This window comes from Pseudorca crassidens, chromosome 21 (genome assembly GCF_039906515.1).
Source record: "Pseudorca crassidens isolate mPseCra1 chromosome 21, mPseCra1.hap1, whole genome shotgun sequence".
NCBI classification, from domain to species: Eukaryota; Metazoa; Chordata; class Mammalia; order Artiodactyla; family Delphinidae; genus Pseudorca; species Pseudorca crassidens.
In genome coordinates, this window is record NC_090316.1 from 8,468,785 (window position 1) to 8,493,409 (window position 24,625).

The 24,625-nt window shown below is 39.6% G+C and overlaps 1 protein-coding gene and 1 pseudogene across 7 annotated transcripts in view; one reads left to right on the top strand and one right to left on the bottom strand.

Moving 5' to 3' along the window:
- Window positions 1–24,625, top strand: part of NSD3 (nuclear receptor binding SET domain protein 3) — a 108,969-nt gene that overhangs the window by 32,830 nt on the left and 51,514 nt on the right. For all 7 annotated transcript variants that reach the window (XM_067721712.1, XM_067721713.1, XM_067721714.1 and 4 more), the window contains 3 exons: window positions 6,604–7,322; window positions 15,814–15,885; window positions 16,252–16,414. In XM_067721712.1, the coding sequence (XP_067577813.1) occupies window positions 6,648–7,322; window positions 15,814–15,885; window positions 16,252–16,414 (910 nt within the window). In that variant the 5' untranslated portion in view covers window positions 6,604–6,647. The remainder of the gene's footprint in view (window positions 1–6,603; window positions 7,323–15,813; window positions 15,886–16,251; window positions 16,415–24,625) is intronic.
- Window positions 23,168–24,446, bottom strand: LOC137216026 (glutathione S-transferase LANCL1-like; annotated as a pseudogene).

Below are 24,625 nucleotides of genomic sequence, written 5' to 3' on the forward strand. Positions count from 1 at the left end.
AAAAACCCTTAGTGGATCTCTCCCCATTTCCTAGAATGTAAGAGTATAAGGGTATTCTTTGTTAAATATGTATTTTGCAAATATTTTCTCTCTGCCTATCATTCACCTTTTTTTTTTGGCATTTAAAATTTTTTATTTGTAAATTTTCTATTGAGGTATACTTGATTGACAATGTTGTGTTAGTTTCACACCTTTTTGTTTTCTTAACTGTGACTTTTGAAGAGCAGGAGTTTTTAATTTTGAAGTCCATTTTATCAGTCTTTTTCTTTCATAGTTCATGGTATTTGTGTCCTGTTTAAGAACTCTTCTGCCTAACACAGTGGTATATTTTCTCCCACGTTTTATTCTGGAAGTTTTATGGTTTGACTTTAGTACCAGGTTTATGAACTAATTTTAGTTATTTTTTGTGTATAATGTAAAGAAACTGTGAGGTTCGCTTTTTCCATACAGATATCCAGTCATTTTTTCCCGGCTCTGTTGAAAATACCATCGTTTCCCCTTGAATTACCTTGGCACCTTTGCGGAAGATCAGTTGACGACGTAACTATGGGTGTCAATGTTTTATTTGTTTGCTTGTTTGTTTTTTACAATGAGCATAATACATTTTTACCAAACAAGGGATTAGTGGGTGAGTAAAGTTACGTTATAGGCTAATATCCCCAGAAATCCTGCAGGTCAGTGGAGGTGTACTAGTTTTAAGCCCTTTGAGGTCAGGGACTCTCATTCATCTGTTAATTGAACAGTACTGAGTGTCCAGCATTGAATAAGACATCCATGGTCCCTGCACTTACAGAGCATGCAGTGGAATGAGGGAGACAGACCATAAGAAGGCGAATGCATACCTGAATAATAACATATTGTGGTGAGTCCTATAAAGGACGAAAAATAAGCTTACAGAGGAAAATGAGCAGAGGACCTCGGAAGTCCTATCTGAGAGGTTTTTAAGCTGGAGTAGCACATATGAGAATCCCGATTGCAGAAATGAAGTTGGCACATTTGAGAAATTGAAAAGAAGCCCCTGGAGTGTAATGCTTCCAGTGGAGAGTGTTCGTAGATAACTTTGGAAATGTAAACTGAGGCCTGACCATGCAGGGGCTTGCTGGGATGATATGTAGTCTGGATTTTATTTGAGTGCACTGGGAAGGCATTGAAGGTTTTGTTGCTTGTTTTTGCTTATTTTAGCAAATCATGTAATTACTGTCTAGATCAATAAATTAAACATAACTAGCAGCTTAAAAACCTCCCTTATGGCCCCCCTCCAGTGTTTACAGCATGCCGTCCAAAAAAAGCAACTACTGTTCTGACAGCTATCTCCATGGATTTAGTTTTAACTTCATCCTGTTTTTGAACCTTGTGTAAATGAAATCACACTGTGTACTATATAAGTGGAATCGTGATGTCTGGGTTCTTTCATTCAAAATGACTTTTGTGAGAGTCATCCATGTTGTCGCTCATTTTCCCTGCTGTAATCTGAGGAGTCATCACGTGATCGGGTTAGCGGGTTAGCTTTTAAAAGGCGGCGGGCTGTCCTCTGGGGAAGTAGGCTCTGAGAGGCAGGAGAAGCAGCCTGGAGACTGCGGAGGCAGCTGTGCAGGAGCCAAGGGGAGGTGCAGGGGCCAGCGTGAGGGGCTGGAGACGTGGCATGAGGCAGACAAGTGTGAGACGTGCACTTGGGAGGTAAGACTCCGGGAGTTCACTGACAGATTGGGCAACAGTAGGAGTGAGGGGAAGGGGTGTGTCATGATCCCCAGGTTTCTGGCTTTGACAACTGATAGATGGAAGTTTCATCTCCTTCTCATAGGAGGGACTGGGGGAAGGACACACTTAAGTAAAATAAAAACTAAGAGTTCATTATTAGGTATTTTAAGATGCTTGTGAGGTATGAGAGCTGTCAAACAGGCATTTGTATTATGGGTAAGGAGCATATTGGATTAAAATGGGAAGTTTGGATAGTTTGCATATTATGAGGCAGCTGCCATGTAAAGAGTTCTGTATTGGAGTTAGAAGATCGGAGTTTCACCATTTTACTCAACTTCTGTTGGCTGCGTGACTAAGGGCAAATCACTTGATCTTTTTGAGCTCCATTCCTTCTCATCTGTAAAATGGGAATGCTACTTTGCTTCATAGGATTAAACAATGTGTAATATATATTAGGCCTCAGTTTATAGATTTTTGGCCCAGTGGATGCTCAGAAAAGTTCATTCATGCACGTGCAATTTGGATTGGTAGGAGAAAGTGGGATTATGGAAAATTTTGAAAGGCATGGAAGGGACTTGGTGTGGTGTGGAGTTCAGAGTGTCTTAATATGGGAGTAGACCCAGTGCAGTTTGGTTTAGATGAAACTAAAGAAGAAGTAGTTAGAGGTGAGAAATATCTAGAAAATCAGTCGTTGTAGGTCCAGGATAAGGTGCTGACAAGGGCCTGGCCTGACATGGATGTAGAGATCAAAGAACAAATCAGAGTTCAAAGGAAGAGACTAGACTTGTCCAATGATTAGTTTTACGGCCTCACAGAGAGGGAAGAATCAGTCACCTGTGAACCTGAGGCTGCTAGCCTGGGAAGCTAGAAAAATAGTGGAAGCAACGGCCGATCTGGGGTAGTCTGAAAGGAAAGCTGAGTTAAGGAAGGACAGTCTCTTCAGCTTTGAGCGTATGACTCTTAAGGTTATAGTATGTTGTCTGTGGGTGGTTGGATATTCTCTGGCAGTGAGATCTTGTGGAAGAGAGCACAGGATTAGAAGCTAAGAGGTTGCTTTTTCAGGCTTAATCACTAATTAGCTTTGTAGTCTTGGGAAATTCAGCAAATATTGAATGTAGTTATCTGAAAAATGAAGCTAACACCTCCCCTGTCAGCTTTACAGGCTTGTTTTGTGGCTTAAATAAGAATGTATATGAGGGGACTTCCCTGGTTGTGCAGTGATTAAGACTCGGAGCTCCCAAAGCAGGGGGCCTGGGTTTGATCCCTGGTCAGGGAACTAGATCCCACATGCATGCCGCAACTAACAGTTCACATGCTACAACTAAGGAGCAGGCGAGCCTCAACTAAGACCCGGTACAACCAAATTAATTAATTAATTTTTAAAAATGTATATGAAAACACTGTAATTGTAAACTCTTATACTATAATTGTAATAGGGTAATGTTATTTCTGTTCTTAGTTCAAACTAAAATAAAATATTTGGTTATAGAGCTAGAGAAGAGAAGAGAAGGGGGAAAATACCAAACTTCTTAGAAGTTTGTGTTTGGAACTAAATCGAAAGCATCAGAAATCTTAGTCTCTGAATACATGTGCCTGAAAACCTCTGTGGACTATAATTTGGGGAGACTATCTGGAAGCTGATCTTGTGTACAACAATTATGAGAACCAAAAACACAGGTTGCATCTTGTCAATTGTTGGTATTTAACTTGCCTTCAAGTTGGAAGTTTGGAGAACTTTTGAATTCTACCTGTGTACTTGCCCCGTGTGTGTTTACGGAATTTTATTTTATTTTTTTTTCTATTTTTATTTTCTTTTTCACATCTGACTTTTACTACAGGAAAATGATTTAATTAAGTATTCCTTTAGTTTTTAAAATTAATTAATTTATTTACATTTTGGCCGCGTTGGGTCTTTGTTGCTTCACGTGGGCTCTCTCTATTGCGGCAAGCGGGGACTTCTCTTCGTTGCAGTGCACGGGCTTCTCATTGCGGTGGCTTCTTTTGCTGCAGAGCATGGGCTCTAGGTGCATAGGCTTCAGTAGTTGTGGCACACAGGCTTAGTAGTTGTGGCTCGCGGGCTCTAGAGCGCAAGCTCAGTAGTTGTGGCGCATGGGCTTAGTGGCTCTGCGGCATGTGGGATCTTCCCGGACCAGGGCTCGAACCCGTGTCCCTGCATTGGCAGGCGGATTCTTAACCACCGCGCCACCAGGGAAGTCCCTGTTTATGGAATTTTAGAACATACCCTTCTAGTGTCTGTGAGCTATACACATTTTTGCCAAGGGTCAGAGTAGGGTAATGTTTCAACTCTTAAGCTATATATATAAAGAAATGATTTCTAACCTTTGTCAGCATTATCAGTACAGTATGCTGGTTAGGATCACAGACTCTGAAACCAGACTGCCTGGCTCGAATCCCAGCTGTCAGCTAATGACTAGCCTTGTGCATTTGAGCAAGTCATAACCTCTCTTGCCTCTGTTTCCCCATCCATAATGGGAACTGACATTAATGTCTAGCTGAAGGTTGTTGGGAGCATTAAATGTAGTACTGTATTTAGAGCGCTTAACAGCTCCTGCCACACTCGATAAGCGCTCTTTAAGTGTCAACGGTGGTTATTATAGAATAGTTAGTCGTCATTTTGGCAGTGACCAAGGAATAAAAGCACATGAAGGAAAGAAACAAATCCTCTCAGAACCTACAGCTGAAGAAAATGGAAGTGGCATAGTGGCAAAAGTCTTGGGCTTTAGAGTCAGAGATGCTTACATTCAAATCCTAATTCGGCCCCCTGGTTATAGGGGTTTAAGCAAGACACCTAACCCCTCTGAAACACACTTTCTTTACCTAGGAGACAGGAATCAGATACTCACCTTGCAGAGTTGTTTTGAGGATTAAATGAGATACATATAAAGTGCTTGGCCCAGAGTAGATGCTAAAAAAGCGGGAGTGCTCTCTCACACCCCATGCCCCCCATCCCTCACTCCACTATAGAGCAGTAAGGGCAGTTTGATTTCCTATATGCTCACATATTCATTGTTTGCAATTTTAGAACTTTAAAAATTCTTTCCATTTGCTAACAGCAGAATAAACAACAGCTGTTTAATTGGATACACCTTGGAAAGTGTTGTCAGCTTTTGTTTCCTTCTTCCCTTTGCTGTTCTGGGTTACTTGCTTTATCATTATGGTAATTCCTACTAGAACCAAGATGGTGGACATTATTAGTTGGTCATGGAATTGAACTGGACTGTAGCTTCAGAATCCTCTTCCTAGTATTCTGGCAGCTACAGTCAATTCATCAGACTTGATACAGTAGTGAAATCCTCTCAGCCTTAGAGCTTTTTAGAAGAAGTGTTTATAGGATTTTCAAAATAGTATCTGGGCAGTCCATTAATCCTCTGTCTCAAGATGTGAGACTGTCAAACCGTATGACAAAGCAGAGTGGTCTTAGAGCATTTCCTAACAGATGCTTATCCATATTATAACCTTGTTACACAGTGTGGGCATTTTCAGACATCTTCTAGAGAAAGCACAATAATTGTGAGCGTATAATGTGGTGACCCAACCAGGAGTGTGCATCAGTATGAGCTGGAATGTGGCCTTAAAATACTCATGCTCTAGGCCTCACCCCAGATTTCCTGAATCAGAGTCATCAGTATAGAGATCTTGACATGTGCCTTTTGTAAAAGTAAAGATGATTCTGCTATACATACCACTGATTAAAAACAAGTAGATACTGGCAAGAGTATAGGAAATCAGGCATCCCCTCACACTGCTGGTATGAGTATAAATTGATATAGTACAGCCTATAAAACAGTTTTGCAGTATCTATTAAAATTCAGATGTCCTGGAAGAATACATATATGCATAAAGATACAGTTTCAAGAAAGTTTCCTGTAAACCTGTTTATAATACCAAACAGTTGTGAGCAACTCAATGATTGTCAGTACGCAAATGGTTAAACATGTTAGGGTAGATTACACAGTTGTTTACTGTGCAGCCACTGAAAGAGTGGAGTATGTATGAGAGTGATCTGTACATGCTGATGTAGAAAGATATCTAGGACATACTTTAAGTTGAATAAGCAAGTCACAGAATAAACTGTTTTAAACATTTTGTGTATAAATATGTAGAGAAATATTTGGAAGAGTACCCACTAAAGTATTTACAGTGGTTATCCATGACTTAGGAGAATGGGAATGGTGGAGTGGGAGAGGATTTGGCCTTTTAATTTTTGTATTTAAAATATTTACAATAAGATTTTATTATTTTTGTAATAACAGAACCACTGGATAAAATATGAATGATTTAAGGAAAGCACACATGGAACCTAATTTGTATGTGTCAGGACACTGCTTATTTTGCAATTTACAGTTTTAACTGAGACTTATAATCTCTAATTTAGGAAACAGAAAGGAATGTCAAAACTGTTTTGCATGATGGCAAAGAGGATAAAATTTTGTTACTCAAGTTATTGTGAAAGTAATTGAGTTTCAAACAGATAAGATTTTTTTTTTTTTTTTGCGGTACGTGGGCCTCTCACTGTTGTGGCCTCTCCCGTTGCGGAGCACAGGCTCCGGACACGCAGGCTCAGCGGCCATGGCTCACGGGCCCAGCCGCTCCGCAGCATGTGGGATCTTCCCGGACTGGGGCACAAACCCGTGTCCCCTGCATCGGCAGGCGGGCTCTCAACCACTGCGCCACCAGGGAAGCCCACAGATAAGCATTTAAGATAAAAAGTATTTGCTCTGTGTCAGAATTATATTGGCTACCTGTTTTAAAAATTTAGTTTGTGCAAATCTGGATATGAAAATTGGATTCAGAATATTTTACTTTAATCCTTTTGCAGTTGATTAGCCTCTAGTCTTTGAGGATGTTAACTAACACCTTTTAATCTCTCTTTTAAAACTTTAGGCCCGATGAGAGAAAGGGAAAGTTAAGGATGCTGGAGCAGAACAATGGATTTCTCTTTCTCTTTCATGCAAGGGATCATGGGAAACACAATTCAGCAACCACCTCAACTCATTGACTCCGCCAACATCCGTCAGGAGGATGCCTTTGATAACAACAGTGACATTGTTGAAGATGGTGGCCAGACACCATACGAAGCTACCTTGCAGCAAGGCTTTCAGTACCCACCTACAACAGAAGATCTTCCTCCACTCACGAATGGCTACCCATCATCAATCAGCATGTACGAAACTCAAACCAAATACCAGTCCTATAACCAGTATCCCAATGGGTCGGCCAATGGCTTTGGTGCAGTTAGAAACTTTAGCCCCACTGACTATTACCATTCAGAAATTCCAAACACAAGACCACATGAAATTCTGGAAAAACCTTCTCCTCCACAGCCACCACCTCCTCCTTCAGTACCACAGACTGTGATTCCAAAGAAGACTGGCTCACCTGAAATTAAACTAAAAATAACCAAAACTATCCAGAATGGCAGGGAATTGTTTGAGTCTTCCCTTTGTGGAGACCTTTTAAATGAAGTACAGGCAAGTGAGCACACAAAGTCAAAGCATGAAAGCAGAAAAGAAAAGAGGAAAAAAAGCAACAAGCACGATTCATCTAGATCTGAAGAGCGCAAGTCACACAAAATCCCCAGATTAGAACCAGAGGAACAAAATGTAAGTTGAAACATCTTTTTGAAAAAATTTGTAATATTTCACATTTACTGGAAGTCCAAGAGACCTTTTTCAGTTTTTATCTCTCCAAATATAAATATTTCTGATAACTTCTTTCATCTGATCCCTAGCATGCAGCTTGGGATGTTATGATAGGTGGTAAGTAAATATTTGCTGAATAAATGAATGGACATCATCTGAGTAAAGAAATATTTTAGAAACATGTGACACTAAAAATCTTGCCTCCTATGTTTCTTTGTTTAATAGCCTCACTTAATTTTGCTCGTAATAAACTGGTTTCTGCGAAATTGATTTATTTTTAGTGAGGAGTATGGACTTAGAGTGTGTCATACAGAGTGAAGTAAGTCAGAAAGAAAAAAACAAATACCGTATGCTAGCACATATATATGGAATCTTAAAAAAAAGAAAGTTATGAAGAACCTAGGGGCAGGACGGGAATAAAGATGCAGATGTAGAGAATGGACTTCAGGACATGGAGAGGGGTAAGGGTAAGCTGGGACGATGTGAGAGAGTGGCATGGACATATATACACTACCAAATGTAAAATAGATAGCTAGTGGGAAGCAGCCGCATAGCACAGGGAGATCAGCTCGGTGCTTTGTGACCACCTAGAGGGGTGGGATAAGGAGGGTGGGAGGGAGATGCAAGAGGGAAGGGATGTGGGGAAAATATGTATGCATATAGCTGATTCACTTTGTTACACAGCAGAAACTAACACAGCACTGTAAAGCAATTATACTCCAATAAAGATGTTAAAAAAACCCAACCAAACAAACAAAAAAAAACTGGTTTCTGAAGATGAAGAGGAAGGGCAGAGAAAGATGGTTAATGATATCGGTTTTCCATTGTTCCAGACCAACTTTTGCTAGTAGAGCTTAGATTTAACCCTCATTACTAGTGTTTGCCACAAAATAACCTGAAGTAAATAAAGGAACTCTTTTTATAAAATCAGAGTTAGTATTCATACATATTCACTAAATCTTCAGGTAGAGGTTTTATAAAAGTCATTCTTTAATGGTAACTTAAGATGCATGCTGCTAATTTCTTTTTAACATCTCTGAGGTTTCAGTATTAATTTTCTTAATAAGAAAGGTATGTAACAAATCAATGCTAGCTTGAATGAAGAGTTTTTAGTTAGTATTCTAATACATGGTATTACTTGAAGATGTCCCCAGACATTGATTTGGGAAGAAATGAATATCTATGAATTTTTGTGACAGTTGTATGCTTTTCTGTCTGCTCTGCCTGAATAAGTTAATTTATCATCTTCTGTTCAAAGTAATGTTTACATCTTACCAACTCACCTTTTCCTTGGTAGCTGGGTTCCACTACTTCACACAACTCAAATATGGTGTTTTTCTGGAGTAAAAGTCACACTGGTTCTAGGCTCTCACAAGTCTCAGTGTGATATTTCAGTATGTTTTTCTCATTTTTCTATAGTTTTCTTATTTATTCATTTAACAAATATCAACTGAGTACCTAATGTGTGTTAGACGCTTTTCTAAGAATTGAAAGTTGGGCAGTGAATGAAAAGTAAAGATGCCTACTTTCAGGGTGCTAATATTCTACTAAGAAGAGGCAGAAAATACACACATACGTATGTAAATGAGTCTAAGTTTAGATAGTGGTAGGTGCTATGAAGAAAATAAAACTGGGTGATGAGATAAAGAGTAATTGCGGACACTAGTAGTTCTTCCATCTTAGTTCTGCAGCTGTAAAATGAAGGCTTTGAAACTAAGTGGTTTCTGGAATGCATTTGAATTTCTTATGTCAGTTATTAAATGCCCCCCACAGAACTTAGCTCACATAGTATCTTACACCGTTTATTAAATGAATGAATCAGTGGAAGGAGAGAAGTTAACTTTTTACTCTCCAGAGACTTCCACTGTAGCAGTTTGTTCATGGACCTGCAGTGAAAAGACATGTGATGCACTATGATCCTTAGCAATCACGAAAATGCATAAAACCTGCATTTGGTTTTAGCTTAGGTCCTAAGAGCCATCTTGCTGGCCCGTCTTGCTTCTGCTCTAGAGAATCTGGCAAATAGGAGAATATCCAATTTTATTTATTAGGCTAGACTTCTTGCCTTTATTGGTAAAAATATTAAAATATATAGCTTAAAATATGTCACAAAATAGAAATAGGGCTGGAAGCAGAGGCAGGAGAAGAGAGTCTGTTCATTTTTTGTATCCACTCTTTGTTTTATTGGAATCTAGGAAAAAAATTCAGTGCAGTGACGTGATATTTCTAGTAGTCACTTTTCAGTGAGATTTTAAAGCCAGTTCTGTCTTTGTTGGATGTCTGCTATGTCTGGCCGTTTATATCACTTAAACCTTCAGTTAACTGTTATATCCAGGAATTAGAATGGTTAGATGTAATTTAAGAGTTTTAGTTCATTTTCCTTTTTAGTAAATCATGTGGGGCATAATTTAATATTTCATTATTTAGGATCTTACAGTGTCTTGGGGTAAAGGAATGTCACTTTGACTGAAAGTATAGATGTGTTAAGTGTCATTGATTGCACTAAATGTTACCAAGACCATTGCCTGAAAGTTGAGCTTTGGGGGAAAATCCAGGGGTTTTTCTTTCAAAGAAATACGGTGAAAAGCTAAGCTCTTGTTAGTTGAATTTGATTAATTAAACTTTTATCACACATGGGAGGCAGTTATAAGCTTAAGAGATGGTGCCGTAAAAGTGAAGCTCCATTCTGACAGTAGAACTTTGGGCTGGAGCCCCCAAAGGCCCTGCTCGTTGTTAGTGCCGTGTCTCTGCTAAGCCATGCGGACAAGGGATGTGCCCAAATCAACCTGTTTTTTGTAACTGTGTATGTGTTTAATGGGGTTTTCTTAACTTGAACAACATCCCTTTTGCCTTCTTCAGGACAGTTGTTTTTAAGTGCTTTAATTTTTGATGCTCTTGTGTCTCCTGGTTGTCACTGGGGGTCCACGCTCTTGGTGTTCAGCATTGTAGCAGGCGTAGAAGGGAAAGAAGCCCACGTAAGAGTTTGCCCACACCACGGGACAGCTCCCCTCCCCCAGATGCTTGAGGGAAGCGTAGTGAGAACTGTGTGCCTGGGATGACTGTCCTCAAGCTGGGTCTGCAGATATATAGATAGATACAGCTATAGCTATAGATATATGGATATAGATGTAGACTTCTTCATTAAAACTCGCTCATAGGTTCTTTTCTGAGACAAACAAAGCAAACAAAATCTCATCTAAAATAATACGCTTCAAGATTTCACTTCTTTTTTCTTTCCTTTTTTCTTCATATTTGATCTACAAGTATTTCCTCCCAATTCTGAGCTGTTTGGCCTTCTAAAGAGTGGCCGTTCTTTGGAACAACCTAAGTATATCTTCTCAACAATGAAAACGTGTCCAAACATCCAGGCAGCAGGAGACCTGAGATCACTACTGAAATTGTATATTTTGTAAAGCTGCTTTAAGCTGTTTTCTCTCCCACCAAATTAGAAACATGTGGAAATGTTTCTGCATTTCTTCCTCCTTGGCAGGTGTAATGCCTCAGGCATGTGAGTGTAGGCCCTATTCAAACATTGGTCTTCTACTGGCACTTTGGTGGGCTTATCCACTAAGGCCAGTCTCATTAACTCTTAGCTTGCCATTTTCACTTATAAAAAGCCAGATGGCTGGTTTGGTCCCATTAGCACTAAGTTAGAGGTTATATTTGGTTCTCCAGCCTCAGAGTGTTAGGTCTTAGAATTCTTAGAAACTGTTCATATGCATTGTGAACTTACAGTTATTCAGAAAGTAAAAGAAAAATGCACGAACAATTTACTGACTTTACATTTTTCTTTCTACCTTAAATGATGACATAAGTTTTTGGTTCTTTTAGAGAATATGATTTTACTTAATGTTTTGAAAACTATTAAGGATTTTGAATTCTGCCAGATTTGATGAGTATTATTCATCCTGATAAATCTCTTGGGTTTTAATTTTAAAAAGACCAATTTTTTTTTTTTTTTTGTCTACACCACACGACTTGTGGGATCTTAGTTCCCTGACCAGGGACTGAACCTGGGCCCTCAGCAGTGAAAGCACCGAGTCCTAACCACTGGACCGCCAGGGAATTCCCCCTAATTTTTTTTGTTTTTTACTTTATTTTTGGTTGCTTTGGGTCTTCCTTGCTGCACTTGGGCTTTCTCTAGGTGCGGCGAACGGGGGGCTACTCTTTGTTCAGGTGCGCGGGCTTCTCATTGCAGTGGCTTCTCTTGTTGTGGTGCGTGGGCTTCAGTAGTTGTAGCATGCAGGCTCAGTAATTGTGGCTTCCGCTCTCTTGAGCATAGGCTCAGTAGTTGTGGTGCACGGGCTTAGTTGCTCCACGGCATGTGGGATCTTCCCGGACCAGGGCTCGAACCCATGTTCCCTGCATTGGCAGGCGGATTCTTAACCACTGTGCCACCAGGGAAGCCCTCATTTAAAATTAAGATAACTCGGGCTTCCCTGGTGGTGCAGTGGTTGAGAATCCGCCTGCCAATGTAAGGGGCACGGGTTCGAGCCCTGGTCCGGGAAGATCCCACATGCCGTGGAGCAACTAAGCCTGTGCATCCCAACTACTGAGCCTGCGCTCTAGAGCCCGCGAGCCACAACTACTGAAGCCCGCGTGCCTAGAGCCCGTGCTCGGCAACAAGAGAAGCCACCGCAGTGAGAAGCCCGCACACCGCAACGAAGAGTAGCCCCGGCTCGCCACAACTAGAGAAAGCCCGCGTGCAGCAATGAAGACCCAATGCAGCCAAAAATAAATAAATAAAATAAATAAATTTATTTAAAAAAAAATTAAGATGACTTGAACACTATGGGGAGCTCCCTCACTGTCACCTTTTCTCTGATGCTTTCTCTTTCTGAAGCAGCACTACTAGTACCAAAAAAGGTGTCTTCAGTCCCTATTTGATTTTAATCTCTTTTTTTTTTTTTTTTTTTTTTTTTGCGGTACGTGGGCCTCTCACTGCTGCGGCCTCTCCCGTTGCGGAGCACAGGCTCCGGACGCGCAGGCTCAGCGGCCATGGCTCACGGGCCCAGTGCTCCGTGGCATGTGGGATCTTCCAGGACCGGGGCACGAACCCGTGTCCCCTGCCTCGGCAGGCGGACTCGCAACCACTGTGCCACCAGGGAAGCCCTGATTTTAATCTCTTTTAAGCTTATCCTTTGAACAACTGAAGGAAAATGGATTTTATACCCAGCAGTATTTTATCTGTTGGCAATTTCTGACTCCTTATTTTTCTTGACTCCTAAGCATTTGGCTTCCCTTGACCATTTCATCTTAAAAACTCCCCTTCCTAATTGGTATTTGTGATACTATGTTCTCTCTCTTTACCTTTCTTTTGAGCTCAAGTCATAGGTCTCTAAATGCCTAGTAAGTATGACTTTTGTTCACGCATTAGCACATTTTACCATGTATATTCCCTTTCTGTCACTGCAGCATCCTTCTTTGACTTTTTTTTCTTCTTTTATTTTTATAGTCTTGAAAGCTTAGAATAAATCTTCTTGGGCCTCTTTTTCTCCCTTGCCATTTCTTGCCTTTTAAAATGACTGTGTAAAAAAATCTCAGTTCTTTGAAAGTGATTTTAACAGTGTTTCAAGCCAGCCTGGAGGAAATGTGAATATGGAACAAACAAAAAAATCAAAAAGAGGTAAGACATTTGAATAATAAAAAGGTTTTGGAGGAAATCCTGTCTTTAATCCAGAAAGGGAAAAATGTTACTGAGCTTCAGACGAGTTCTTAACAACAGTAGGGTTCTGTCGTTTGGCAAAGATTAGTCATTCCGTATCTATCTGCCCTCAGAGTTACAGAGATCCCTAACACCCCAGCATCAGAAGACTGAATGTGCCCAGGAGGAGGACTTGCTTTCTTGGCTCCACATGTGCTTCCCCAGGTGGTCCTGTCCTCCTGCTGTAGCTTGAGAATGAGAAGCTGAGGTGAAGGTTTAAGCTATGTTTGTGGACTGAAATGAAGCTGCCGGACGGGCCTACGCAAATGTGGACCGTATTTTTATTTTTTTTTGCGGTACGCAGGCCTCTCACTGCTGTGGCCTCTCCCGTTGCGGAGCACAGGCTCCGGATGCGCAGGCTCAGCGGCCACGGCTCACGGGCCCAGCCGCTCCGCGGCACGTGGGATCTTCCCAGACCGGGGCACGAACCCGCGTCCCCTGCATTGGCAGGCGGACTCTCAACCACTGCGCCACCAGGGAAGCCCTGGACCATATTTTTAAACTGCCTCATTACACCAGAGATAAGGACAAAAATTCCCATTTGAACATAGATTTTTCTTTCCTTGCTCAGTGAGCGTGTCCTGTTGGATTAGCTAGTCATGGTGCCACCACAGACGCATCTGACAGAGCTAATTTAGTGCCCACCAACAGCTGCCACTACTTCTTTCACTTGGGCTATTTCCAATATTTTCAGTAGCCTCCTAATTAGACATTCTGCTTCCCCTCTTGCTCCCTTCCAAAATATTCTCCATGTAACAGCTAACGTGATCCTTTTAAAACAGAAATTGGCCGTGTATTACTTCTCTACCTAATCCTCTTCAGAGGCTTTCGGTGCACTTAGGATAAGACACTTAAATGTGGCTTACAAGGCCCTGGTGATGTAGCCTCCTCTCCACTCCCATCTTGTAACCTCTCTCTTCCTTGGGGCAGTTAAGTCCGTTGTAATGGCTTTTTTGAAGTTTCTACCTTTGTTTAACCTCAGGGACTTCACACATGCCACTCCTCTCTGGAGTGGTCTTTCCCCCACTTTTTACTAGATTAACTCCTCCTCTTTTGATTCAGATTATACTTTCTCAGGCCTTTCCTGACCTTCATATCATAGCTACATACAGACACACCATTATTTCTCTTTTTACATTTACATTGTATGAGTGTATGTATGTGTTTGTTTAATGTCTGTCTCTTCTGCCCAACTGTGAGCTCTTTGAGGTCAGAGATCCTATCTGTCTGTTACAACATTGTATACCCAACTTCTAGAACAGTGCCTGGAAAGTCGTAGGCACTGCTGAATGAATGAATGATACTTGGGGTTTGGCACATGAGTCTGGCTTATTATTTCTTCATCATTTTTACAGTTTCTTTTATTTAATAAAACTTTGTTTTTATAGCAGCGTCTTAAACTGCTTGAATTAATTGAATGAGAATTTTAAGTAACTTCTAGAATTAGCAATACTTTTTAAGTGGAATTAGAGCCAAGTTAATGGATATATTTCTCTTTTTTTAAGCCATCTAAACTAAATTCTGTTCTTTGACAAGAAAAGTTTTTAAACCTTTTAAATTACAAAAGTAATTTGCTTTTTACAGAAAACACAAATAATATACAAGTATAGATCTTCCCTCACCGCTTCCCTAATCTTGTTCCTCAAAGATAACTACTCTTATCAATTTATTGTACAATGTATCACATATTTTTCAAGGCGTATACAGGCTATTTTAAAATAAAAAGTAGGAAAAAAAAAGTAGGAAGATTTTGATAGATGTGGATTACTGACATGAAATAATGTTGTAGTTACCATCCCTCTGCTTAGATTTTCTCACTTTGTGTATTTCTGTAGGATAGGTTCCTAAAATATAATTGTTAAATTGAAGAGTGTACATATTTTGAATTTTGATAGATACTTCCAAACTGCCTCCTCAAAGGATTGTAGAAATCAATTTTTAAATAACGTATTTGTGGGTTTTATGATTAGAAAAGTAATGTGATGTTTATTATAAGCAATTTGACAAATATAGAAAAGCACATCCAAGAAAATCACTTATTCCATCACCTGGTGGTATCCTTCTCGTCTTTTTCTTCTGTACACATAAGAAATTATTTTTCCAAGATTGGAATCACACTATACAAACTGCTTTTCAATTTGCTGTTTTCAAATAACATTATATTGTTATTTTTCCGTGTCATTTAAAATTTTATATTATTCCACTATCTAGTTGTACTACAATTTATTTAACGAATTCTGTGCTTTTGGACATCTAGACTAATGTCTAATTCTAATATTCGCTCTTAAAATAGCACTGGTGTGCATATCTTTGTGTGTATCTATCAGTATGTGTATATATCAGTGCTTTTGCAGTATACACTTTTAGAAGTGGATTTGCAGGGTCAGAGTCTGAAAATTTAAGGCTTTTCATACATATTGCCAAATGGCTCTCTAGAAGAATTCCAAGTTACATCTTACTAGCAATCTCAGAGTGCCCATTTTTTTGCGCTCTGATAGGTTAAAAAAAAATGAAAATCAACAAATTAAGTTTTAAAAGTGATAAAGTAAGAAATGGGAGCTATAGCTGTGGTGTAGAATGGACAATGGATGTTAAGACACAGCATCATGTACTGTGTAAGTTGTATTTTTCCTCCTTACATTATTCAGCTAATAAATGTCCTTTATTCCCTTTGCTGTTTAGTTTTCTTTGACTCTTTGTGTGTGTCACTGTTCTTTGGTTTGCTGCCATTTTATTCTTTTCACATAGAGACCAAATGAGAGGGTTGACACTGTATCAGAAAAACCAAGAGAAGATCCAGTACTGAAAGAGGAGCTCCCGGTGAGTGGCTTTAGTGAATACTGTCTAACCAAACATGGTGTGAGAAGGTGGAAGCAGAGTGATTAAATTAGAACACACATAGCATGTATTATTACTTCAGAAGTTATACTGAAATAAATCTTGGAGCTGGTTTAAAAGGTAGATATTTTTAGCGAATTATTTTCCTTTTCAAAACTATGACCACTTTTTAATAGATGTGAATTTTTGAGATGCCTTATCAATAATTTGGCAACAGAAACCATCAGTCCTCTTTTCAATATTTGGAGTGGGGCTTATCTTCCTCCTCTCTTCTTCCCTTTTGCTAGATACCGATAGCAAGCATCAGAGAAAAGTATGAGTGAAGTTTTTTATGACCTTTTCCTACAGGTTCAGCCGATGTTACCTTCTGTTCCAACAACAGAAGTGTCCGCTGGTGTTAAGTTCCAGGTTGGCGATCTTGTTTGGTCTAAGGTGGGAACCTATCCTTGGTGGCCTTGTATGGTTTCAAGTGATCCCCAACTCGAGGTTCACACCAAAATTAACACAAGAGGTAAGAAAAGGCATAAATGGACATTAGTAAAAAGTTGTGGCAAAAAAGTGAGTCTAAAATGTTGTTTATGAATATAATACATACGTGATAATATAATCTGACACCCAAACACATATCAGTATCAGTTTTTAAAGAACAGTGAAATAATTACGGTCATCTTAACTGGCAGAGAGCCTCTACAGCTGACATGGTCCTTGTTTTCCCTTAGAACACCCTATGTTTGTTTTATAATTTCTTTCACACTTATTTTTTTAAAAAACCTTAATCTGACCTCCAAAAGCAAGCAGACCGATAGGTAATGAGATGTCGTATATGAGCGTAATAGACATTTGGGCCAAGCTTTCTTTGAACATTTTTATTTCATCTTTGACTCCTGTGGGTAGTAATTTTTTACTCAGACAAGTGCTTTTCATCCTGATAAATTTTGCAAGATGCCTTTTTCCTCCTTCTTTACATTTTTTTTTGTTTTTTGTTTTTGCGGGTGGTGGTTTGTTTGTTTTTAATGAAAAAAAATTTTTTTTACCCCATTTTTGAATCTGTAAATTTACTGGGACATGCTTATAAATTCAATATGAAATAGAAGTATGGTTTGAAGCCAGCTACATGGCATAGAATCCTACCTTAGGAATGTTAATAAATGTTAAGAAAACCTGTATTCTAACTTTACTCCTTTTCCAGAGTTTGACCAAAACCTGTAGAATAGATTCCTGAGATTTTAGCATTTGGAATGGACTTGCTTAGTAGCCAGAGGAAGGTTGGAGTTGGGAATTTATTTCTGGATATTTGCTTTGCGAACTCACTTGTCGAGTCCCTTATTGTCTGTGACAACTTTGCACCTATTTCTCTTTTTTTTAAATTTATTTATTTATTCATTTATTTAATTTTTGGCTGCATTGGGTCTTCGCTGCTGCACGCGGGCTTTCTCTAGTTGCAGTGAGCGGGGGCTACTCTTTGTTGCGGGGCGCAGGCTTCTCATTGTGGTGGCTTCTCGTTGCAGAGCGCAGGCTCTAGGCGCGTGGGCTTCAGTAGTTGTGGCACACGGGCTTCAGTAGTTGTGGCTCGCGGGCTCTAGAGCGCAGGCTCAGTAGTTGTGGCACACGGGCCTAGTTGCTCCATGGCATGTGGGATCTTCCCGGACCAGGGCTCAAACCCGTGTCCCCTGCATTGGCAGGCGGATTCTTAACCACTGCGCCACCAGGGAAGCCCTGCACCTATTTCTTTTTCTCTCATTTTAAACTTTCTATCTTGGTCCCTGTTCACTGTTATGAGGAGAAAAAGTGTCTGGCAAGTCAGATTTGTGACGGGATCTGCCATATTTGTAACTCTTGTGCTACCCAGCAAGAAATCCACCCAGATACAGAAGGCAATCATCTTGTCACTATAATCTGCTGATTAAAGGTTGGGGTGACTAGAAGTATCGATGGGGCAGAAGTTTAAAAAAAAAACCAACACTGTTGGATGTCCACTCCTGTGCAAGGCACAGTGTTAAACAATTCTCTTGTAGGACTTCCCTGGGGGTCCAATGGTTAAGACTCCACGCTTCCAACGCGTGGGGCATGGGTTGGATCCCTGGTTGGGCAGCTGAGACCCCACGTGCTGCATGACGTGGCCAAAAAGTAAATGAAAAAACAAACAATTCTCATGTATATTTTCTTAAGCAGTCCTCATAGCAGCGACACTATGAAGTAGGTACTATTATCCTTATGTTTGGGATCTGTGAATAGAGTCTTAAAGAAATCTTAGTCCCTAACCTCCACTCTTAACTACTACTGTATAATAAAAGGAAAGTAATTGAATTCCCCTACTCATAATTTACAGAGACTGGGGGAGGCAGTCCTAGCCCCTTCATTTATATAGTGGGGCTGTTGGACTCTTAATCTCTTGAGTACCTTGCACATTTAATAATCTGTGATTCTTGAATGGGAGAAGAAAGGGACAAGCCTTCTTAGATAAAACAATACACAAGTCCCTATCTGGGCCTCCAGAGCACTCTAAGATATTACATCACGTGAGAGTTGTGGCTCTTCAGTTCTGTCCCCTTAGGAAAGCATCCTTTTGAGATTATATAAAGAATTTCACATTTAATTACTCTATGAAAACTTACTAATATAGCTTTTTTCTGGGGTACAAATGAAAGCATAATCTATGCTTCATCTTGTATTCCAAAGGAAGTGTTTAAATTTATTTTATGAATTAATCTGGTCTGGTCCTCCCTACTTTAGTACTGGAAAAACTGATTTTGTTTGTATTGTTGAGGAAACCGAAATCTGAGAATTTAGGTTTGAAAAATGTACATACTGATAATATTTTAAATTTTCTCTTTCCTGCAGTAGTTTTTAAAATAATAGCCTTCTTGAGATATCATTTACATGCCATAAAATTCACCCTTTTAAAGCCTGCAATTTAATGATGTTTAGTACGTTTCCAGAGTTGTGTGACCAGTTACAACAATCTAACTTTATCACTTCTTTCATCAGCCCAAAAAAGAAATCCCACATCCATTAGGAGTCACTTCCCATTCTCCCCTCTGCTCCTCAGCTCTAAGAAGCCACTAATTACTTTTTGTCTCTATAGATTTGCCTTTTCTGGGCATTTCATATAAATCTAATCATATAATATGTGGCCTTTTATGTCTGGTTTCTTTCACTTAGCATCATGTTTAGAGGTTCATCTGTGTTGTGGCATGTATCAGTACTTTGTCTCTTTTTATTGCCAAATAATATTTCATTGCATGGCTGTGCCGTGCAGTTTTAAATGAAGTAGTTTTTTGACAGGTTTTCTACAAACCAGAAACACAGTATAAAACTTGATTTTGTTGATTATGTTCCACACATGATACCTGTGAAACATTTTATGCTGCTTATTATCTAAACTACTTTGTAAAATTTGTCTTGAATTTTATATAGTAATCAATGGTTTCCATACTGTTATTAGTCAGTATTGTTATTAGTCAGATTCTCAGCATTGGAAAACGTATTTAGCAGTTTTCACACTTACAGATATAATTCTTTGAAGAGCACATTGAAAGATGTTTGGATCACATGTCTATTTTGTTGTATTTCATTGTTTAGATCTCATTTTAAGTGTAAAAATTAAAAATGGAATGCTCTTTCTGCTTATGACAATACATTATATATGTTCAGAAGGCAGAGTTGCCCATAGTCTCATCCTCCAGATATATAACAACTATTAAGAGTTTGGGAGTAATTCCGGGAATTCCCTGACAGTCCAGTGGTTAGGACTCTGTGCTCTCACTGCCAGGGCACGAAGGTTCAATCCCTGGTGGGGGAATTAAGATCCCATAAGCCTCGAGGTGCGGCCAAAAGAGAAAAAGAGTTTGGGAGTAATTCTTTTTCTCTTTGCATATTGTAATTAATAGATATGAAAATAAAGATTTTTAACTGAGAGTTTTAAATGGTATCACATTATACCTGTTGTAACTTTTAATCCCAATATATTTTTAGAAATTTAAAACCGGACAGTTTTATCTATATTATTTTTGTTATATAAAAATGTTTCCTCCACATTTTTCTTTTGGAAATTTAGCTCATTATTCAGAGACAGATGTGCTTGTTTCTCCATCTGTCAGGTCTTTGGGTTTTTATTTCACTCTTTTATATAGTTTTCCAGCCAGCAGGAAACAAAGTGCCAACAAAGAGACAAATTGTTTGATTTGTTTCTTCTGTAGTAAGTGATTTAATGGAGGAAGAAGTTGAAAATAAAGATTAAAATGAGCTTATGTTATCTGTGAGTTTTTGTTTTCATGTTTTTAACTATAATTCAGAGTCTTTTGGGATTATCTGTTCGGTTCTAAATAAGTAACTCTGACTTTTGGAAACAGATTATGTCCTATTTTTTTTTTTTTTTTTTTAATAGTCCTAATAAAATTTCGTTGAGAATCAGTTAAGTCAAATCCTTTATGGAACATAGAAATACATACAATTCCAGCCCTTTCCAGTAAATGGCTATATAACATTGGTGTAGGATCCCTGAATATCCTACTCTGATTTGTACCTGTAGGAGAGAAACAGTTCTACAGCTTAACAATACAGAAGTGGGGTGCTCTGACCTATTTAGGGGGAGCAGCAGTGAAGTCAGAATTGAGTATGAATAACAAAGGATTATAGATGAGTTCAAGTAGCCAAAGGAGTAGATGAATAAGTGTTTACTCTTCATGTTTTGTATTTCATACTCAGTCAAGAGAAGGCAGGGCATTATAAGATCAGACACAAATTAACCTGAGGACTTATGAGCAAAGTACACCTCTCAATTAAGTCATGCTGGGAAGTTGTAACAGGAGAGAAAATGGCCACTTTTACCTACCGTGAAGGCTTTTGATTCCAAATAATTGGAAGTGACATCAAAGGGTCAAATGACTCTAAGGATTAAAGACTGACTTCTTGATGGGACCAATAGGATTGATGTAAATAACTGATCGAGATGTTCATAGAAGCACACGACAAGATAAATGAATACTGCTTGACAGGGTTTTAAGGTTTCACTACCTAGTCTTTACATGGAGATAAAAGATACTACTCAGTTTTCTGGGAAGCAGTTTTGTGCATTTTTTCGTTTTGTTTTCTAACCAAAAAAATATCTGAGGGAAAAATGATGTAACAGAAATAGAACTGAAATGATCCCTCTTCCTTTCAAAACTAAGAAACTTCATGTAAAAGTTTCAGTTTCTACCATGGTGTTAGGGTATTAGTCTGAGTTTTATAGCCTTTGCCTGAGTTTAAAATCCTATCAAACTTTCTGAGCTCTTAAACATAAATAAACAATGGCACAAATATAAAATCTTGCCAGTTTAATAACTTAAAAAGCTAAAGAAAAAAATGAAAACTGGATTGTGTTTGTATTGATAAATTTGTTAATGGATGGCAGTAGCTAAACAGCAATCTAAATAGGAATAAGAATCTTATTCAAAGTGTTCTTCTCCCTGCCTTGATGTCTTCCTGGGGTTGAATTAATTAAGGTGTTTGGTGAAGCACTGTGATCAGTCTCCTCCAGTTAAGAGAAAGTGTTTTGTTATTTTTCCCTTGGTTAGTAACTATAGTAGCTACAAGTGCAGGAAAAGTATAGTAAGACGTTTAACTAAACCAAATGGGGTCTGTTCTTTCAAGCTGGACACCCATCCAAAGGCAGATTAGCTTTCCTGTGGATGCTGACACTGTTCATGTGACACGTTCACGAGAAAGGCACGGCTTGCACAGAGCTTGCCAGCAGTGCTTCACATCTGAGAGACACAAGGTTGTCCCCAGCTAGCATGAGTCACAGAGGAATAAGCTAATCCTGGGAACTGAGCAGTGGGCTGTGTTTTAGATCCTACTGTCAGTAGCCTTTAAAGGGTCAGGCAATTGCCAATAATATTAGCTATTTTGGTGCTAAATGAAAAATAATAGGGGATTGCTATCCACGGGAACCAACATGTACTCAGTGGGGATTTGGTTCACAGTTCCAATAAAAATAGCATGTTTTTGTGACCGAGAGAGCCGTGAAATAGGCACATTAAAAATTTTTAGAGCCTGTTTTCTTAAAAGCTGCAAAATGTTTCAAAATCAGTCAAAATACATAGAAAAGACAAGCCTGGGAAAGTCAGCAATGGAAGAAGGAGGAATGGGAGCTGATGAGTCAAAACATTTGTACAGAGTTTGAAGCACCAGGGATTCTTCACCTACCATATCAGTATCCGATCCTGAGGGCTCAGAAATGGATGAGTGTTAAAGCCTAGGGTATGCAAAGAGACAAAAGCCATTTGTTCTAAGAATAATCACTGGATAATACCTTCTCAGGAACCAGCATTCCTGTCAAAAGCTTAGCGATTTTGCGGTATAGCACCCCTCCCCCTTTTTAAACAAGTAGAGTGCTCTACTATTTAGTGAAAAGATCAGCATCTAGACAGATAGGAAGGAAAATATCCTATGGCTTCTTCCCAGCAACCAACGCTTTATAAAGCATCGTCATTGCAAAGTAAGTAAAACACAAAGTTTAGAAGGTCAGTCAGAAAGGGTGGACTCAATCATAATATATTTACACACAGAAATCTCATTTCCTGATCTTACAGTTATTCCAAAGAAGAAACAAATTTACATAAGTAGTTCCAAAACATACTAGCTTATTTGGAGAAAACAAACTTTCTGTTAGCTTATCTAGAAATAACCTTCAAATCAGAATTTTCATATAACGACCATCACATTTCAGAAGTTTTTGATAAAAATGTTGGATTGTAGAGCCTGGATGCTCTACTAACAAAAAGAGGCAAATTTGAAAGTATGTTTATCTCTAGTTTAAGCATTGTGAATCTGAAAAATGGTGTTTAGGTCCCTAGCCCAGTTGGCAACTCTTTCAATTTTTGACCTGGAAGCATATAGTTATATTTTTGTCCCGTTTCATGATCAACCACTCAGAGAAAAGCAAAGCCATAAAAGTGTCATAAAGAACATACTAAAGGGAAGAGGTGGAGGTCACTATCCAGCGATAAGCATGTATTTATCTACATTTAGTTTCTTTTAAACATTTTTAGAACCGTAACAGATGGTTATATTCATAAGCTTGAGTAAAGAATACGACTGCCTCCAAGTTCTGAAATAAATGCATATATGCTCTCAAAATACTGTACACATCACCTACCCTCCCTTTAGGAGAAACTGAAGTTAATTAAGATTTCCCTGGATATCTTAAAATAAAAGTAAATAATAAAAAGGAACTGAACTAAAGACATATTCTGGAAAAAAAAAATCAACTAAAGTACACAGTTTGACTCTATTGTTGCTTTAGCCCGGGTTTGATGTATAGAGAGGCTCATGCAGTGAGTTGCAGTGAGGGGACTTTCCTTTTACAGTTCAAATGCAGGGAACCTGGCTTTTGTGGGCACTAGGAGGTCAGCCAAGAAATGAATTGTTCCAGCCGTTCCTTCAAAGAGGGAGAAGGGAGTGTCTGGTGTGCTGCATCTGTGTTCTCCATAATCTAAGCACCATTCAGCGAACTTACAGGCCCTGTACAGGTACTTTGCGTCCTGCGTGAGGTTGTGCAGCGACAGGAAGGCCGTAGGCATTCCCTGCAGCGCCGTGGCACAGCCCGTACCCCTTCTTCAGCGAGCCACACTGCCAGATCACATCAGCACGCTGATAGGCATCATTGAGAGACTGTTCCTCTTTGAACACCTTATAGGCCTGAATGAGCATGTAGATTACCCCAGGAGAACCGTGGCACCAGTGAACTAGCAGATCCCGAGTATTGTCCACACGAGGAGGGTAATTGCCGGAAGGGAATTTCAGCTGGCAGACGTAGTCTACACTAGGCTTGACCAAACTGTGTAACTTCCCATGGCTCACTTGAAGGCTGGGCTGCCTCAGGTGGTAATAAATTCCTGCCAGGCCATGAGCAGCCCCGACATGGTATTCTTGGTACCATTCATACACCAGTGGAGTCTTTCTAGCTAGGTCTTCTCCAGAGGTTAAGACTGTTTCACAAATCTGCTGAACATGGCTTTGAGGAATCTTTTCCACTCCAGAGTTCTTCTTCACAAAGAGAAGAGCATAGATGTAGCCCATTCGACCATAGAGCATTTCATTTGGAGCATATGGGGATCAGTCTTATTTAGGTGAATTAGCTGGACGATGCAGTCCTCTGCCCGCTTCTCATTGTTCATCTTGTGATGCACCACAGCGGCCACTTCCAGGGGGCCCCTATCCCCACAAAGGAAGGTGATGGAATGCTTGGTCGGATAGTTCGGACTTTGCTTTACATAGCCATGTGCCATCTGTAGGTAGGTAGGGCCCCCAGACACATCCTAGAGGTGTAAGTAAAGCACAGCAATACCTGCCCAGCCAGTGTAAACAGTGCTGTCCCGAGTGTCCGCAGACTTTGGGCTTCTCTCCATTCGTTGAAGAAGCTCTCGAATCTTATTGTTCAGGAGTTGTGAGAATTCGGTAGTCATCCCAGCAGAATCAGAGTGGCCTTCAGCCAGGGATTTGTTATAATCGGCGTAAGGATTTGGGGAGGCCCTTGGCGCCATGGTGCCAGAAACGAGCCCCGCGGCCTCGGGACAAAACGAGAAGCCCGCTTTCACCTGTCCTGTGTTCTTGTAACCCTACTGCTTGTACCCACCACCCTGACCTCCAGACCTACCTATTAGTTGAGGCTGTATTTTTGTTCTTGTCCTCCAAAACGCTTGGACTTTTAATAAACCTTCTTTGATTGATTACAGTC